General features: G+C 39.3%; 1 protein-coding gene across 1 annotated transcript in view; it reads right to left on the reverse strand.

Moving 5' to 3' along the window:
- Positions 1-18248, reverse strand: part of LOC122561394 (cubilin-like) — a 129728-nt gene that overhangs the window by 100996 nt on the left and 10484 nt on the right. The window contains exons 2-6 of the mRNA XM_087999264.1: positions 16288-16438; positions 14539-14756; positions 12629-12649; positions 8932-9079; positions 622-830 (exon numbers count right to left, since the gene is read on the reverse strand). Of these exons, the coding sequence (XP_087855390.1) occupies positions 622-830; positions 8932-9079; positions 12629-12649; positions 14539-14756; positions 16288-16438 (747 nt within the window). The remainder of the gene's footprint in view (positions 1-621; positions 831-8931; positions 9080-12628; positions 12650-14538; positions 14757-16287; positions 16439-18248) is intronic.

The following is an 18248-nucleotide window of genomic DNA, read 5'->3' on the forward strand; positions in this document are numbered from 1 at the left end:
AGAGTGGGAGGGGGAGTTGAAATGTTGGGCCACAGGGCGGTGTGGTTGATTGGTGCGGGTGTCCCAGAGATGTTCCCTTACCCTGTTCTCTCTCCAGTTATTCTTTTTCCTTTAATATACTTAAAGTACCTCTTTGGATGCACCCTAAGCTTCTCAGCCAAGGCTGTCCTGTATTCCCTGTATACCTCCAAGGATTCCCTTGATCCCAGCTGCCTGTACCTGAGCCACGTCTCCTTTTTTTCTTGTTAAAGCTTCAATATCTCTTACTTGAGATTTGACAATGAGGGCTGATCCCTTCCATTACTATACAGAATGATGCACAGAAGTACTTAGAAAGGAAACTCAAACTATAAGGCTGTAAGAGAAAAAGAAATACACCCTGAAAATCTCCAATAAGGCATATAGAAAGGGATCAAATGCACGTGTAGTAAAGGCACATACATAGACTAGTTTTTCATCTATTTCTATACTGTGATTCTATACAATAAAAGCATCTTGATGTGAAGCAAAATGACCTTAAAGATTCTTAGTGACTCTTTGAAAGTAAGCATACATGTTAAATCATTTTTCTACCATTCAAACTGAAAAAGCACTGATCAAAAGAGGTATTTTAACACTTACTTTGCTTCGGAGATATCTCATAGTAATGTGCAATAAAGCCAGGACCAGTATTACGGGAATCAGATCGAAAATAAACAGTCATAGAGTTTGAAGATGATGTATATACATAGTTTGATCCAACACATATTGTGGCAATCACAGGAGAGTTTGTTGAAGGTCCATCATATATTTTGACATAATCATTTGAACAATGGACTGAAATTTCCAAGCTGCAGAGAGAATGTAATTTTGATTAGTAATTGACTTCATAAACCATGCACCATAATACAAAAATAAAAGCAAAATATTGTGAATGCTGGAAATCTGAAACAAACACAGTGAATAATGGAGAAAGTCAGCAGGTCTGGCAGCATCTGTGGAGAGAGAAAGAGATTAGATTAGATTCCCTACAGTGTGGAAACAGGCCCTTCAGCCCAACAAATCCACACCGACCCTCCAAAGAATAACCCACCCAGACCTGTTTCCTTCTGACTAATGCACCTAACACCGTGGGCAATTTAGCACAGCCAATTCACCTGGCCTGCACATCTTTGGACCTTGGGAGGAAACCCACACAGACACGGAGAGAATGTGCAAACTCCCCACAGACAGTTGTCCAAGGCTGGAATTGAACCTGGGACCTTGGTGCTGTGAGGCAGTAGTGCTAACCACTGAGCCACCGTGCCACCCATTTTGAAGTTGGTGTAGTTCTTCTTATAGTGATATCAATTCAAAAAGCAAGGAAGCATGGAACAAGAATTAGCAATAATCCAGCTTTAATCTTTTCACAAAACACATGTAATTTGCTTGAACATGAATGCTACTTAATTTTTTTTGAGGGAGAAATAAGAGAAATTGATCTAATCCTTGCCCAAGCTGAGTAGTTGAGGGCAACGTTTGATAGAGATGCTCTGAATCATCAAGGATTTTAATAGACTAAATAATGAGAAACTCTCTCCAGAAGGTATAGAAATCAAAGGAAAAACATTTAAGATAATTAGCAAAAGAACATGTGGTGATATGACAAAAAATATCACAAAATTAATTGTTATGATTTGAAGTTTGCTGCCTGAAATGACAGTTGCAGTAGATTCTATAGTAACTTCTAGAAGATTTAACAGGCATGAGACGGAATGCTTTTTTCTGTATTGCAAGACTGCACGGCTAAAATTTTGCCTCTGCAGAGTGTGCAGTTTCAGTTCACCAGAAATACACAAAACACATATGTTGTGACATCAGTATGAAATACTGATTTGATGCCAACTTTGCAATTTTCAACCTTGCCACTCTAGCCAAGTCCCTTCCATAAATATACACAGCCAAATATTGTTACAATCATGTGAGGAGGATTCAAATAGCATTCCTGATTTTCTTTCGTTCTTTGCTATAACTGGTGTATTTAATGTTGAAAAAATGGACGTTCCAAATCAATATATGTTCTTAACTGTTAATGTGCTTCTGGAAACAAATTAGCCAGGCATGTTTTCTTGTGTTTTTAACAAAGAAAGAAAGTGGTTTATTATTTAGAAACAGACCTATGTAAAAATACTAAACAAATATGAAATGCAACACATTCACGTATAATCCGTGCACACAATTATAGATTAAAGATAGAGGTAAACAAATGTAACCCCATATATCCAGTTACAGTTTGTAGCTGGTATTCTGGTTGGCTAGAATCCTGGGTAGACTATTCATTCCCAGCTGATATATGGCGAAGACATCCCTTTTTCTTCTGGTGATGTTTAGTGTCGAAAGTTAGAGACTTCTCTGTGGAATTTTCTGTTTACTGGGAGGTCAATGGTGTCCACAACTCCACAGACAGAGCTCAAGGTCTGGTTGATAGACTGAAGGTCTCTTCTGCCAGCCCAGGTTCAATTCACCTTACAGCTGCCTTAAAAATGCAAAAAATTCCTTATATGTTCCAAAAGATAGCTTGCTAGAGTGCAAAGTGTGATGCCAATGTAATGTTATGAAGCTGACCTTTATCTGAATCGCTAGCTTAGAACAAAGGACATCGATGACATTTCCCATGTCACTATTCACCATGACATAAGGGAGATGATTGAAGTTCTTTATGCCAGGAGAGGAGAACTTCAGACAGTTCTTGTATTTGGCTGCGCCATATTAGTGGCGCATGTTGATTTTCGTACACATATCAATTTCAGACACTTTAAGAAGATGTTGAGAGGTACATAACTACCCACATTTCCATTGCCTAACTGTATATCAACTGTACAATGAAGCCCTCTGACTTTGCAGCAGACATACTGCAATAGCTGATGTGCTGAATAGGTATTTTGTGACAGTCTTCATAGTGTGAGATACAAATAACATGCCAATAATTGATGACAAGGAGACAAAGGTAGATGAGGACCTAGAAGTGATCATTATCACTAAAGAGGAAATGTTGGGCAAGCTAATGGGGCTAAAGGTAGACAAGTCTCCTTGCCCTGATGGAATGCATTCCAGGGTACTAAAAGAGATGGCAGGAGAAATGACAAATGTGCTCGTGGCATTTTACCAAAATTTGCTGGATTCTGGTGTAGAATCCAGCAATTGCAACACCATTATTTAAAAAAGGAGGTCATCAAAAGGTGGGTAACTATAGGCTCATTAGCTGAACTTCTGTAGTGGGGATAATGCTTGAATCTATCATCAAGAAAGAAATAGAGTGTCCCATTGGGCAGACACAGCATGGGTTCATGAAAGCCAGGTCACGTTTAACTAATTTACTGGAATCCTTTGAGGACATTCCAAGCCCGGTGGACAACAGGGACCCAGTAAATGTGGTGTATATGGATTTCCAGAAGGCATTCAACAAGGTGCCACACAAAGGATGCTGTATTTGATAAAGGAGCATAGTGTTACAAATAATATATTAATGTGGATAGAAGATTGGTTAACTAACAGAAAGAAGAGTGAGGATAAATGGGTTTGTTTCTGGTTGGCAATCATTGGTTAGTGGTGTGCCTAAGGGATCAATATTGGGACCACAATTGTTTACAATTTACACAGATGATTTGGAGTTGGGGACTAAGTGTAGTGTTTCAAAATTCACAGATGACACTAAAATGAATGGTAGAGCAAAATGTGCAGAGGGCACTGAAATTCTGCAGAGGGATATGGATAGGTCAAGTGAGTGGGCAAGGAGCTGGCAGATGGAGTACAATGTTGGTAAATGTGAGCTCATCCATTTTGATTAGAATAACAGCAAAATGGACTATGGTTTAAATGGTGGAAAATCGCAGCATGTTGCAATTAGATATATCAGGAATAAAAGAATGACAAGAGTAAGATTAGGACCAATAAAGGACAGTAGTGGGAAGTTGTACACAGAGTCTGAGGAGATAGGGGAAGTGCTAAATGAATATTTTTTGTCAGTATTCACACTAGAAAAAGACAATGTTGTCAAGGAGAATACTGAGATACAGGCTACTGGACTAGATAGGATTGAGGTTCACAAGGAGGAGGTGTTAGCAATTCTGGAAAGTGTAAAAATAGATAAGTTCCCTGGGCTGATAGGATTTATCATGGATTCTGTGGGAAGCCAGGGAGGAAATTGCAGAGCCAGTGGCTTTGATCTTTATGTCATAATTGTCTACAGGAATAGTGCCATAAGACTGGAGGATAGCAAATATTGTTCCCTTGTTCAAGAAGTGGAGGAGAGACAACCCTGGTAATTATAGGCCAGCGTGCCTTACTTTGGTTGTGGGTAAAGTGTTGGAAAAGGTTGAATTAAATTGAATTGAATTGAATTTATTTTCACATATACCGAGGCACAGTGGTATACCATTAGTAATTGAGCTTTGTCTTGTGAGCAATACAGGCAGATCACATAGTTAAGTAGCATAGATAAGCAAATAATAGGTAAACAGTGGCAAAAACAAAAACACAGGTACAGGCAAATGTTAAGAGTATGTGAGTCTATTCAGAATTCTAACAACACAGTAGGGTAGAGACTGTTATGAAATCAGCTGGTGCGTGTGTTCAGGCTTCTTACCTTCTCCCTGATGGTAGATGTTGTAGAAGAACATTGCCAAGATGGGATGGATCTTTAAGAATGCTGGCGGCCTTTCCTTGACAGTGGGCCTGGTAGATGGATTCTAAGATGGGAGGTTGGCCTTTGTGATTGTCCGGGCTGAGTTCACCATTCTCTGTAACCGTCTCCAGTCTTGAATGGTACAGTTGCCATACCAGGTAGTGATACATCCAGACAGAATGCTCTTGGTGGCACACCTATAAATGTTGGCAAGGGTATTCGCGGTCATTCCAAACTTCCTCAGCTGTTTGAGGAAGAAGAGACATTGTTGGGCCTTTGTAACCAGTGCATCCACATGAAGATTCCAAGAAAGCTTATTGTGGATGACTACTTCCAGGAGCTTGACACTCTCCACTCTTTCTACCTCTGTGCTGTTAATATGTAGGGGGGCATGAGTAACATCCTTCCAAAAGTCAATAATTAGTTCCTTGATTTTACTGGCATTGAGAGTTAAGTAGTTCTCAGTGCACCATTTTTCCAGGTCTTCCAACTTCCATCTGTAGTCTGTTTCGTCGCCATCTAAGATTCGATGGACTATGGTGATGTCATCAGCAAACTTGTAAATGGCATTTGTCTGGTATTTGGCGACACAGTCATGGGTATACAGTGAGTACAGTAGGGGGCTGAGTTCACACCCTGTGGGGCTCCAGTGTTGAGTATTAGTGAGGTGAAATATTGTTCCCAACCTTCACTCATTGTGGCCTGTGGGTCAGGAAACTGAGGATCCAGTTGCAGAGAGTGGGGCTTAGTTCAAAATCGTTAAGTTTAGTAATCAATCTTGAGGGGATAAAGGTTACAAGACTAGGATTTATAATCATTTAGAAAGGAAAAAGTTGATTAGGGATAGCCAACATGGTTTTCTGAAGGGTAGGTCATGCCTCACAAATCTTATTGAGTTCATTGAGAAGGTGACCAAACAGGTGGATGAGGATAAAGCAGTTGATGTGGTGTATATGGATTTCAGTAAGGCATTTGACAGGGTTCCCCATGATAAGCTATTGCACAAATTACAGAGGCATAGGATTGAGGTTTGGATTAGAAATTGGCTATCAGAAATTGGTGGTTGATCAGAAATGTTCATCCTGGAGCTCAATTACTAATGGTATACCACAAGGATCTGTTTTGGAGCCACTGCTGTTTGTCATTTTTATGAATGACCTGGATGAGAGCATAGAAGGATGGGTTCGTAAATTTGTGGATGACACTAAAGTCGGTAAAGTTGTGGATGGTGCTGAAGGAGGTTGCAAGTTTCAGAGGGACATAGATAAGCTGCAGAGTTGGGCTGAAAGGTGGCAAATGGAGTTTAATGAGGAAAAGTGTGAGGTGATTCACTTTAGTAGGAGCAACAGGAATAAAGAGTAAAATTATTGGGCTAATGGTAAGATTCTTGGTAGTGTAAATGAGCAGAGAGATCTTGGTGTCAATATACATAAATCCCTGAAAGTTGACACCAAGGTTGGTAGGGTTGTTAAGAAGGCAAACAGTGTTTTGGCTTTTATTGGTAGAGGGATTGAGTTTCGGAGCCATGAGGTCATGTTGCAGCTGTACAAAACTCTGGTGCAGCCACACTTGGAGTATTGCGTACCGTTCTGGTCACCACATTATAGGAAGAACGTGGAAGCTTTGGAAAGGGGTCAGAGGAGATTTACTAGGATGTTGCCTGATATGGAGGGAAGGTCTTATAGGAAAGGTTGAGGGACTTGAGGCTATTTTCGTTAGAGAGAAGAAAATTGAGAGGTGACTTTATTGAGACATATAAGATAATCAGAGTGTTAGGTAGGGTGGATAGTGAGAGCCTTTTTCCTCAGATGGTGATGGCGAGCATGAGGAGATATAGCTTTAAATTGAGGTGTGATAGATATAGGACAATGTCAGAGGTAGTTTCTTTACTGAGAGAGTAGTAGAGGTGTGGAACATGCTGCCTGTGACAGTAGTAGACTCACCAACTTTAAGGGCTTTTAAATGGTCATTGGATAGACATATGGACAAAAATGGAATAGCGTAGGTTAGATAGGCTTCAGATTGGTTTCACAGGTCAGAGAAACATCGAGGGCCAAAAGGCCTATACTGTGCTGTAATGTTCTATGTTCTATGCTGTGCAGAGAGACCTGGATGTCCTTGTGCATGAATCACAAAACGTTGGTTTGCTGGTGCAGCAGGTAATTAAGAAGGCAAATAGGATATTGTCCTTCATTTCTAGTGTGATGATGTTTCTCCTTTAACAAGGTTATGCTGAACTTGGCTTTTCTTCAGAGAGATCGTAAAAGCAGCGATTCCGAAAAGTCTGTGTTTGAAGGGTTTTAGGGCCAGTTTGATTATAGCTAACAGATATTGCCTCAAGCAAAAAACTTCCAAATGAAAAAAAACTTGTACAATAAAAGGGAAGTGGTTAGTTGTCCCAACTGAGCTTTTCTCTGGTTTGGTTTAGCTTTAGCAAGCAAAGCTTGAAGCTGCTGGACCCAAAGAAGCAGGTCCACGCTGATCCTCCCTTTCTCTGACATCTCTCCTGTAAGACCCTGTGTTTGATTCTACCTTTTTTTGCAAAGGGGTATTTCTGGGGATTGTTGCAAGTATTTGGAACAGCATTATTAAATTGGAATAATCTGTTGTGCTTTCGGATAGGTTAATTATTTTATATTTTGTTCTCTTTTGTTTCTGTTTCATTTGGTAATCTTTTAAATAAATTCTGTTTTGTTTAAAACTAAGGGGTTAACCAACTGCATTTCTCCTGGAGTATCCACTTTACATCTGCTTAAAACAACGTGCAAAGTTTGGGTCCGGGCTGTTTTCTCAAACTGTTTTGAGGGGGTGTGGTCTGGTCCATAACGCTAGAAGAATGGAGTTTATAAAAATGGAGGTTGTATAGGGTATTTGTGAGGCTGCACATGGAGTACTGTGTACAGTGTTGGTCTACTTACTTGAGAAAGGATGTACTGGCACGGGACAGAGTGCAGAGGAGATTCACTGGATTGATTCTGGAATTGAGGGGGTTGGCTTATGAGGAGAGACAGGGTAGATTGGGACTATACTTATTGGAATTTAGAAGAATGTGGGGGGGAGTCTTATAAACATATAAAATTATGAAAGGAATAGATAAGATAAAAGCAGGGAGGTTGTTTCCACTGGCAGGTGAGACTAGAACGAGGGGCATAGCTTCAAAATAAGGGGAGCAGATTTAGGACTGAGCTAGGGAAGAAATTCTTCATCCAAAGGGTTATGAATCTGTGGAATTCCCCGCCCAGTGAAACGCTCATTGAATGCCTTTTTAAGGCAAAATTAGATAGAATTTTGAACAGTAAAGGAATTAAGAGTTATAGTGAGTTGGCTGGTAAGTGGAGCTGAGTCTATGAAAAGATCAGCCATGATCTTATTGAATGGCGGAGCAGGCTGTAAGGGACAGATGGCCTCCTCCTGCTCCTAGTTCTTATGTTCTTATGATACAGAGCCAGTTTATTCATGGCACCACATCAAACCAGAGGCTGACTGCTGGGTTACTCTTACTATCCACTTAACACCGGGCTCATGACTTCAATCTGTAACATATGACCAGCGTCCAAGCCATGCCCCCTGATTCATTGCGACATGCTGTGATCTGTATAACAAACACCATCAAATAAAGACACACCACATTCCACCATCAAGAAGCTCAGGAAAAGATCTATCTAATCTAACTGTGCAAATCCAGTTTTCCCATTGCCAAACATCTTACTAAATTTGTGCAAGAATGACATATTTTCATGATTCTCCCTCATAGCCACTTTAGCCACTTATGATAGCGATCTTACTCCAGTAAAACTGAAATCAATGGGTATCAGAGGGCAAACTCTCCACTGGTTGGAGTCATATCCGACATATAGGAAGATGGTTGGGGTCATTGGAGGTCAATCATCTCACCCCAGGACATCTCTGCAGGAGTTCCTCAGGTTATTATCCTAGGCCCAGCCATCTTCCACCACTTCATCAATTATCTTCCTTCCAACATAACATCAGAAGCGGTCATGTTTTCCAATGACTGCGTAATGTTCAGAACCATTTGCTATTCCTCAGATACTGAAGCAGTCCATGTTCAAATGCAGCAAGACCTGGACAATATCTTGACACTTAATTGTTTCTCATTTTAATTATTCTGTGAACCTATGATAAATCAAACGCTGATGTTCGATTTTCAATAACATCTTTTCTGTCGGATAGATATCAGTTTAGAATAATTCATCTGGTACAAGGAACACCCCTTAAATGAATCTATTGTGAAAATTTATACACAATTACAATGTGCAAATGTCACTTACAGAATTTCACCAAAAGTCAATCTTACTCTATCATCGTCATCCACAGATATATACCAGATACACTGTGCATTATTTGGATAGTGTTGTGGGTAATTGGGGCTGGCAAAAGATCCATCGTCATCATCTAATCTTCCTCCACATCGTACACCTGACAATCACAATGACATGAATAATAAGTAGCATAAAAAAGGCAGCATACTTGTCTTTTAATATTTCGAATCTTCCTGAGAATTTGTCCCATTAGTTCTGTACAACTTGATGAGTAATGTACCTCATCCAACTACTGAAGATCTTATTTGAGATTTGACAGTGGGATCCTCCCAGTTATTGCTGGGGAGGTTGCAGCAAAGTTTTTCCTTTTCTACCATTCACACGGCAGTCCCAGCACTTCCATTGGATGGAGGTTAGATGAGAACATCTTAGTTTGTTTTCGCCTCTTTCTCAGAAGTGCTGAATTCTTTATTAATTTTTATGATGGAATAATTGGTCAGACTTACTTATGTAAGTCAAGCACAAAGAGCATCAAGATGTACTATAAGTTATCACATCTATTTTAATCTACTTGACTCTGGATTGAAAATGTGAAAGGGACAGTGCTTTAAAAGGGGACACTTGTGCAAGGAATTGTTGTAACATGACAAACGAAGTGAAGCTAATTGATGCACAGAAAATAAATATTTTCTGTAGGACATTGGGCCAGATTTTGCAGAGGGTGGCAATCTCACACAGATCACCACTCCAGTCCTTTCTACTTTAACAAGGGTTTCTGAGAAGAGATCCCAAATTAGAATGGTTCTCAACCTGAAACGAACATGTTAATTAGAAAAAAAATCAGGCAAGGGCACACTAGAGAATATGAAGAATTAAATTGTGTTTATTCCAATGCAAGGTGTCTTACAGTAAGGCTGAGGAACTCAGTGTATGTATGGGAATGTATGATTGGGACATCATAGCTATTATGGAAACATAGCTGAGGGAGGGACAGGACTGACAGCTCAAAGTTCTGTGGTTTAGTTGTTACAGGAAAGAAAGAAAGGGAGGCAAGACAGGAGGAGGAAATTATGTTTTTGATTAAGGAAAACTACGCTATACTTAGAGAAGATATTTCTGAGGGATCGTCCAGAGAAGCAATATGGAATTCAGAAATAAAAGGGGACGATCATATTAGTGGGATTGTACTAGTCAGTGGGAAATTGAGAAGCAAATATGTAGAGAGAGCTCAGGTATATGTAAGAATAGGGGATTTTAATTTTCCAAGCATAGTGTTAAGGGCTTGGATGGTGAGGAATTTGCTAAATACATTCATATATCAATATGTAGATGTATCTACTAAAGAAAGAGCAAAACTTGACCTTCTCTTTGCAAATAAGGCAGGGCAAGTGACTGAAGGGCTAATGGGGGAGCACTTTGGGACCAGTAATCATAATTCTATTTACTTTTAAATAGGTATGGAAAAGGATAGGCCTTGTCTAAAAGTTAAAGTTCTTAACTGGAATGAGGCAAATTATGGTGGTATGATAGTTATTTTTGTGAGGGGCCCGCAATTCCTTCCCTAATTCCCCACAATATCCTGGGATACACTTGATCAGATCCCAGAGATTTATCCACCTTTATGTTTTAAGAACCTCCACACCTCCCCTGCTGTAATATGAACTGTTTTTAAAACACCAATATTTATTTCAGTAAGTGTTCTAGCCTCTATTTCTTTCTCTACATTAAAATTGATGCAAAATACTTATTTAGCATCTCTTCCAAACATAGATGACATCATTGATCTTTAAATGACCCTAATCTCTCCCTAGTTGCTCTTTTGATTTTAATGTACTTGTAGAATCCCTTTAGATTAGCCTTAACCTGATCTACTAAGTTCCTTGATTGGAGAAAATTGTCCGCAGGTAAAAGGACTGGCAGGTTGGAAGGCTTTCAAAAGTGAGATAACGAGAGTTCAGAGGCATTACGTTCCCGTTAGAGTGAAGGGTAAGGCAGGGAAGAAGTGGGAACAATGGATGAATAAATACCTTGAGGCTTTGGTCAAGAATGAAAATAAGGCGTGTAGGGGCATTCTTAAGAGGGAAGTCAGGAGGGCATAAAGGGATTATGAGATAGCCCCCAATTCTTGCCCCTTGGCTGGACAAGATACAATAATTATAGCCAATCCCCTTGATCAATCTACCTGGACAACCCCATCAGGGATGAGAAGTGCATCTATTTCTGTACATCTCCCTGTGGTTAACATTAACCTCTGGACTGGTAGCTCTGGAATCATGGGGCTGACTGTGACCCAGTCCCTGGATGGCAGACACACAGGCCCCCTGACTAAGCACCCCAACTGAATACCTGACTGTGGCCAAGCCCCTGTATTGGTATCGGAAGCTGCCCTTGACTTACCGTGTCAGGACACCCTCTATGGATTCTGAGGAAGGATCACAGGATGCAAAATGTTAACTCCACAGATGCTGCCAAACCTGCTCAGCTTTTCCAGCAATTTCTGTTTTGCACACTCTGTGGAAGGTGTTTCCATGGACTTCAATGGGAACCTCTCCCCTTAAACTGAGACACGCTGCTTGCTTGCTGCACAAATAGTCTGTTTGCTACATAAGCTGCTGGCCTGTCAATCAGGTGTGAGATTGATGTAGCAATGTGCCAAATGACAAGACATCCGCCCCCTTGACTGAGGACTGCTTACCAAGGAGACAAGCTACATGGCTCTGTAACTGTGATGAGAGGCAAGGCAGGATGCTGTGAGCATTCATGTAGATGCCAAGTGAATGAGTACCAACAAAGCAGTGCTGAGGTGCAGTCTCCTCCAATCTATGAGCTGGGTGAGTGCCCCATGCACAAAGTGGCCGTATGGCAGCATTGCAATGATAGATGCTGATGCACCCCGAAGAGAAGCTTGAAAGTGCAGAATCATCCTGCAGGTGGATCAGGGAGGTGGCATGATGTTTCTGCTTGGCACACCTTCCTCATTCCTAAAGAAGGGCTTATGTCTGAAACGTCGATTCTCCTGCTCCTTGGATGCTGCCTTAGCTCTGATCTCCAGCATCTGCAGTCCTCACTTTCTCCTGTTTCTGAGAGACTGCAAGTTGTTGAATGCCATGCTCTAGGGATGGGGGCTGAGTGCAGCCTCTTCCTGGAAGGGTGACCCAAGACATTATTGTCGGGCATCCAAGATGATAAAACTGGGGCATCAAGCAGAAGTCCCCATATTAAGATTCTGCCCTGAATCTCTATGTTACATTTCCTCCTCAAATGTGTGAAAATGAATTCTATACTGATTCAGAGAGGATTATTAATAGTGGAAAATGGATTATGATTTTTAAATGATCACCCATACACTATGACTTTGCCTAATTTTCATTACTGGCATCTGTTTACTTATTTGCATATCTGACCTATTTACCACTCCAGTATGTGGATCAGCAGCATTTGTATAACGTCTAGAAATGCTAATTACAAGTGCTTTGGTGTTGAGCAACTGATGAATATTCAGAACTGGGCTCACACACAACAAACGATCATTTGGTTAAAGGGGCTATTACAGAATTAAAATCTCATAAGGAGAATGTTGGGAAAGGGAAGTTTGAAGGAAAACAAAAATATTTATCTTGATGCAGTAAAATTATCTTATTTTCACTTTTTCATTATTTCCTGCTAGTGTACATTTAAACAGAAATGAGAAATGTAGTTTCTTTACCTGAAAATGATCCACTGTCACCTATTGAAAAAAAAATTGTAAGTAAATATTCAAATACACTATTAATTGATCAAACATAAATAGTGATAAAATATAGGATTGATTTTAAAAATGTAAGCTTTATATTTAGAGCATCCTAATAGCATTACACTTCTCTGGTCTATAAAGCTGCTAAATTTGATAAATGCAGCCAACGTTATTTGAAAACCCTAACAAGACTTTTTGTCTGCTCCTTTCTTCTCCACAAAGTCAGGTGCTGAAGTGCTGCTGTGTTACTACAGCTATGATTAGTCAACCATAGATGATAAAATCTATTGATAGATTCCAAGGGAATTGTAGTTTTTCTAGAATGTATTAATCAGCAAAGTTGATATGAACTCTGACAATTCATCTGTGTATGTAAAGGAGAGATTCATTTTGGAATATTCAAGTGAAACCATCAGACATTGTGCCAACTGGAATTATGGTAATGATAGAAAATTAGAAAATAAACAATTATAAATGAGACAATAGAAGAGCAAAAAGTCAAAAATGAAAACTTCTTTCAATCTCTTATGCATTTCTAATTCTTACAGAAAAATTATGTATTTTCCTAGATTCACCCATTGTTCTGATACAGTCACCTGAGAACCAGTTGCCAAATTTACTGATCTCTGCGAGGTGCAATTAGCAAAATAAATAGCAAAAATAAAATGTTTTATTTTTAGAAATATTAGAAGATTTACAATGTGGACAAAGGCAATTTAGTTTACAAAAAAAAATCCAATTAATCCCACTTTCCATTCCTTGATCCACAGACCCGTAGTTTACAATTCGAGTACACACACAAATATTTTTAAATGGAGTAAGGGTTTCTGCCACCATCAGCTTTTCAGGTAATGAATTCCAGATCCTCCACAACCCCCAAAAGTAAAAATAATTTTTTCTCAACTTCCCTCTAAACCTTTCTCCAGTTGCTTTGAATCTATACTCTTTTGCAAATAACAAATCTAATAAAGGAAATTGTTCCTTCCTGTCCACATAATCAACTCTTTATATCTTTAAATCTCTCCACAGCCTCCTCTGACCATGACTGTCCCATGCTGATGTGTATTTCTAGTATTTTCAATTTTAATTTTCAATGTCCAGTATTTGGAGCACCTCACTCTTGTATTAGTGTGCTTTCATAATCTGTACACGTTTTGGGAAACAAGAAATTTGAAGGTGTTGTAAATGGTAATGGCTGCCAAACATCTTGCTTTTTGATGATTGATTCAGTTAAGGTGAAACATAATAAATGGAGCACCATTGCCGAAGAGTGTGGTGCTGGAAAAGCACAGCCAGTGTAACTCATTCAGTGATTCCTCAAAGCCTGTTCAGCATTCACTACAAAACAGGAATGCATTGGAATACTCCCCACTTGCCTGAATGAGTGTGAGCTCAACACCACTCAAATAGTTTGACACCATCCAGAATTGGCACCTCATCCATCACCTCCAATATTCACTCTCCCTATAACTGAAATCAGGGCAGCAGTTTGTACAATTTACAGCATGCATTCCACCAACTCACCAATGTTCCTTTGACAGAATCTTACAAACCTGTGACCTCTGCCATTTAAAAGGACAAGCTAAGTAGATGCATTGGATCACCATCACCTATTAGCTCCCTTCCAAGCCACACACCATCTGCTCTGGAACCATATAGCTCTTCCTTCACTGTTACTGAATCAAAATCCTGGGGCTAACTCTTAAATAGCACTTCAGATATACATAGAGCATATGAATTTCACTTCACCACCGCTTTCTCAAGGTCAGCTAGAGATGGGTAACAAATAATGGTATTGTCAGTGATACCCACATGTTGTGAATAAATTCTAAGTTAAACCAAACTATCCTGTTTAAATCATATTCAACAAAATAGAAATTTACCAGGTTTACTTTCGAACAGTGCCCGGGAGTAGTAATTTGCAAGAAAGCCAAAACTTGTTTTCTGGTAATCAGAGCTAAAATAAATGGTCATAGTATTGGATGATGATGTAAATGAGTGGTTTGATCCCGTACATATTGTTGCAATCTTAGGAGAATTTATTGAAGGTCCATCGTATATTGCAACATAGTCATGGGCACAATCTGGTGAAACCTCTAACCTGGGGAATGAATGATCAAAGATAGAATTATTTTTTTCATTAAAGCAAGCAGCAACATAAACACACAGACATACAGCCACAGTTAGGAGACCCCATGTATTCAAACGATAAAGAAGCATAAAATAAACACAGCCCAACCTTTACACAGATCAAATATAATTTATCTTAACATGGATACTTACCTAATTTGTTTAACTTTTATTTATTTTTCCATGGGATGGAACATGACTAGTTAGGCCAGAATTGGTTGCTCATCCCTCAGTGAGTCAATCACATTGGTGGGAGTCTTGAGCCACATGTAGACCATGTAATAATGGCACATTTCCACTACTAGGGGTCATGAGTGAACCTGATGTGTTTTTGTAGCAATTAGGTGACCTTCCAATTCCAGGATTTTATTCAATTCCCATGTCACCATGATGGGATTTGAACCCATGTGTAAAGCACATTAGCCTGGAGATCTGGATTACTCATCCGGTGTCATTACCACCAGGCCTCTAACCATCTGAGCAAATATTGCTGTAATACTTTCTCTGATATTTAATGCAATTTAAAAAATATATTTCTAGCTATAATTTCTATCATTCAAGCGTGGCCAAATTCTTTCTACTTCTAAATTTGCAGCAACATCCTTGGCATCATTGGTCCCATGATAAAATATTTACATTCATTGTAAAATTCTGAATTAAAAATCAGGCACAAAGGAATTTCCACCACTCTTCAGGCTGTTAAAAAGATGTTAAAAAAATGACCTACAAATCAACCACTACCGTTCTCCTTGAAAATGTATATTACAAATGAATGGAGTGAAAACGAAAGGTACACAGTTTGACTCAGGCATATTATTATATTTTAGTTGTCATTTTACATGGTTAAATAATATTTGCTAATAACTGATAGTCATTCTTTTCCCCAAGCAAGATATCATATAGCTGAGCAGGAATCAGCATCTTGCCTTTCTTGTACAGTTTAAAACCTCAATACTGATTATTTATCTGTAATGACTGACATGTTGAGAGGTCTTTACTGGCAATTTACCCCTTAAGCTTCAGTTAGTGTTCAGTTCTGGATGCCACATATCCAGAAAGATACCAAGGTCTCTGAAAGACTGAAAAGGAGATTCACGAGACCATTTAAGGCAAGAATTTGCATGACTATGGGGGACAAAAGGAAATTGAGACTAATTAATCAAGTCATTCAAGAATCCGTGACAGACATCATGCACCTAGTGTGTTAATTATGTGCTGTAAGATTCTATGGTCCTCCTATAATTTAGGGATACAGCAAACCAGAGTAGAACTGATTAGTGCATCATTCAGGCAAATCTCTCTCTGTCCTGAGAAATGTATGGAACACAGGTCATTCTGATGGCCCTGTATAGTTGGCAAAACAGTGAATCGTCTTTTCTGTGTAGTTGACATCAAATTTCAAAATGCCTCTTAGATGACTCCAACATGAATCATTGTTGGTCAATAGATATGTGTGATATCATTCACCATAGTAACAAAAGAATGGAAACACTGTCACTTACTGAAAGTCTATGAAATTCAATACTATTCTGTGCTGATCAGCCACCTGTATGCGCCAAATGCATACTATATTATCCGGATAGTGTCTTGGATAATTTGGGCTGTTAAAGTTTCCACTTACACTCCAAAAGTTCATTCCACATGCTGCTGAATCTAGTAACAATGATGAAAAATGTAAAGTTAGTAACACCAAAAAGGCTATTTCTGCCCTACCTTTACCTTATTCTGATCGCGCAAGGGTATCCTTTGATTTGCAGCAGTCACACTCTTCTGTCTCACTTGTCCAGCTGATATCTTAGTATCTTATTCGAACTTTAACAGCATAAACTGAGATAGCCTGTGACTATGGGGAGCACGGTATCATTTTTTATTCTCATCCATACATCTACAGTTGTCACAGGTTTCATTCGCTAAGACTGAGAGAACAAATTCTGATTGATTTTCATCTAGAAATCCAAAGATGCCAGATCATTTATGAATTATTATTCAGTAAAATAAGTGTCTGGCTCAGTTTTATAAAATGGACAGAAAGAAGGTCCATTTTAACCTCTCTTTCACAATGAGTTGTGGCCTAACATACCTGGCCTAATAATCTGTGAAATCATTGAAGTCTATAATCAACAGTGGGGTAACTGAACACCTTGAAAAGTTTCTGTTAATTAGGAAAAGCCAGCATGAATTCATATCAGGTAGGTCGTGCTTGACAAGCCTCATTGAATTTTCTGAAGAGATGACTAAAATAATAAGTAGGGAATTGACTACGGCTATTATTTATATAGACTTCCAGAAGTCATTTCATAAAGCCCCATATAAGAAACCGTTAGCTAAAGTAGAAGCCCATGGAATTGAGGGCAAGTGGCTGAGAAATTAGTTGAGTAGCAGACAACAGAAAGTAGGGATATTTGGTAGGTACTCAAATTGGAAGCATGTGACAAGTGGTATCCCACAAGGAAAACAAAAATTGCTGGTGAGATCAGCAGGTCCGATTGCATTGGCCTAGTAGCATCTGTGGGCAGAAAGCAGAGTTAACATTTTGAGTGCAGTGACTCTTCAACAGATGTTGCTGCCAGACCTTCTGATTTTTGCCAGCAGTTTCTCGTTTTGATTCATATCTCCAGCATCTGCAGTTCTTCATTTTATTTTAGTGTCCCACAAAAATCTGTATTAGGGACTCAATTATTCACAATATTTAGTACTTGCTAATGACACAAAGTAAGGTGGCAGTGTGGACACTGTAGACGATAGAATAACATTACAAACAGTTACTCATAGTCTAAGTGAATGGGCAAAGCTGTGGCAGATGGAGTTCAATGTAAACAAGTGTGAGGGGTCCACTTTAGACCGAGAAAGAATAGATCCCGGTACTTTCTACATGGTATGAAGTTAAATAAAGTGGCTGTCCAAAGACATTTGGGGGTTCAGGGCATGGATATCTAAAATGCCATGAGCAGGTGCAGAAAATAATCAAGAAAACTAATGGCATTCTGGCTTTTATATGTAGAAGGCTGGAGTATAGGATGCAGAAGTTATGCTGCAGCTATACAAAACTCAAGTTAGACACCACTTGGAGTATTGTGCATAGATCTGGACACCACACCTTAGGAAGGATACATTGACCTTGGGGGAGTACACCATAGGTTTACAAGAACGATACTGAGACTTCAGGGGTTAAGTTATGAGGAGACATTCTACACATTAGACCTCTGATGTCTACGATTTAGAATTAAAGGGTGATCTGATCAAAGTCTTCAAAATATTAGCAGGAAAAGACAGAGTAGGCAAAGATAAGCTATTTCCACTGGTTGAGGATTCTAGAACTAGGGAGCATTGTCTGAGAACTAGGGCCAGACCATTCAGGAGAGATGTTAGGAGGTACTTCTACACACAAAAGGTCGAGGATATTTGGTACTCTCTTCCACAAAAGTGGATCCTGGATCAGTAGTTAATTTTATATATAAGAAAG

Source organism: Chiloscyllium plagiosum, unplaced genomic scaffold (genome assembly GCF_037043375.1).
Source record: "Chiloscyllium plagiosum isolate Xiang-an unplaced genomic scaffold, Cpla_swu_hap1 HiC_scaffold_22, whole genome shotgun sequence".
Taxonomy (NCBI): Eukaryota; Metazoa; Chordata; class Chondrichthyes; order Orectolobiformes; family Hemiscylliidae; genus Chiloscyllium; species Chiloscyllium plagiosum.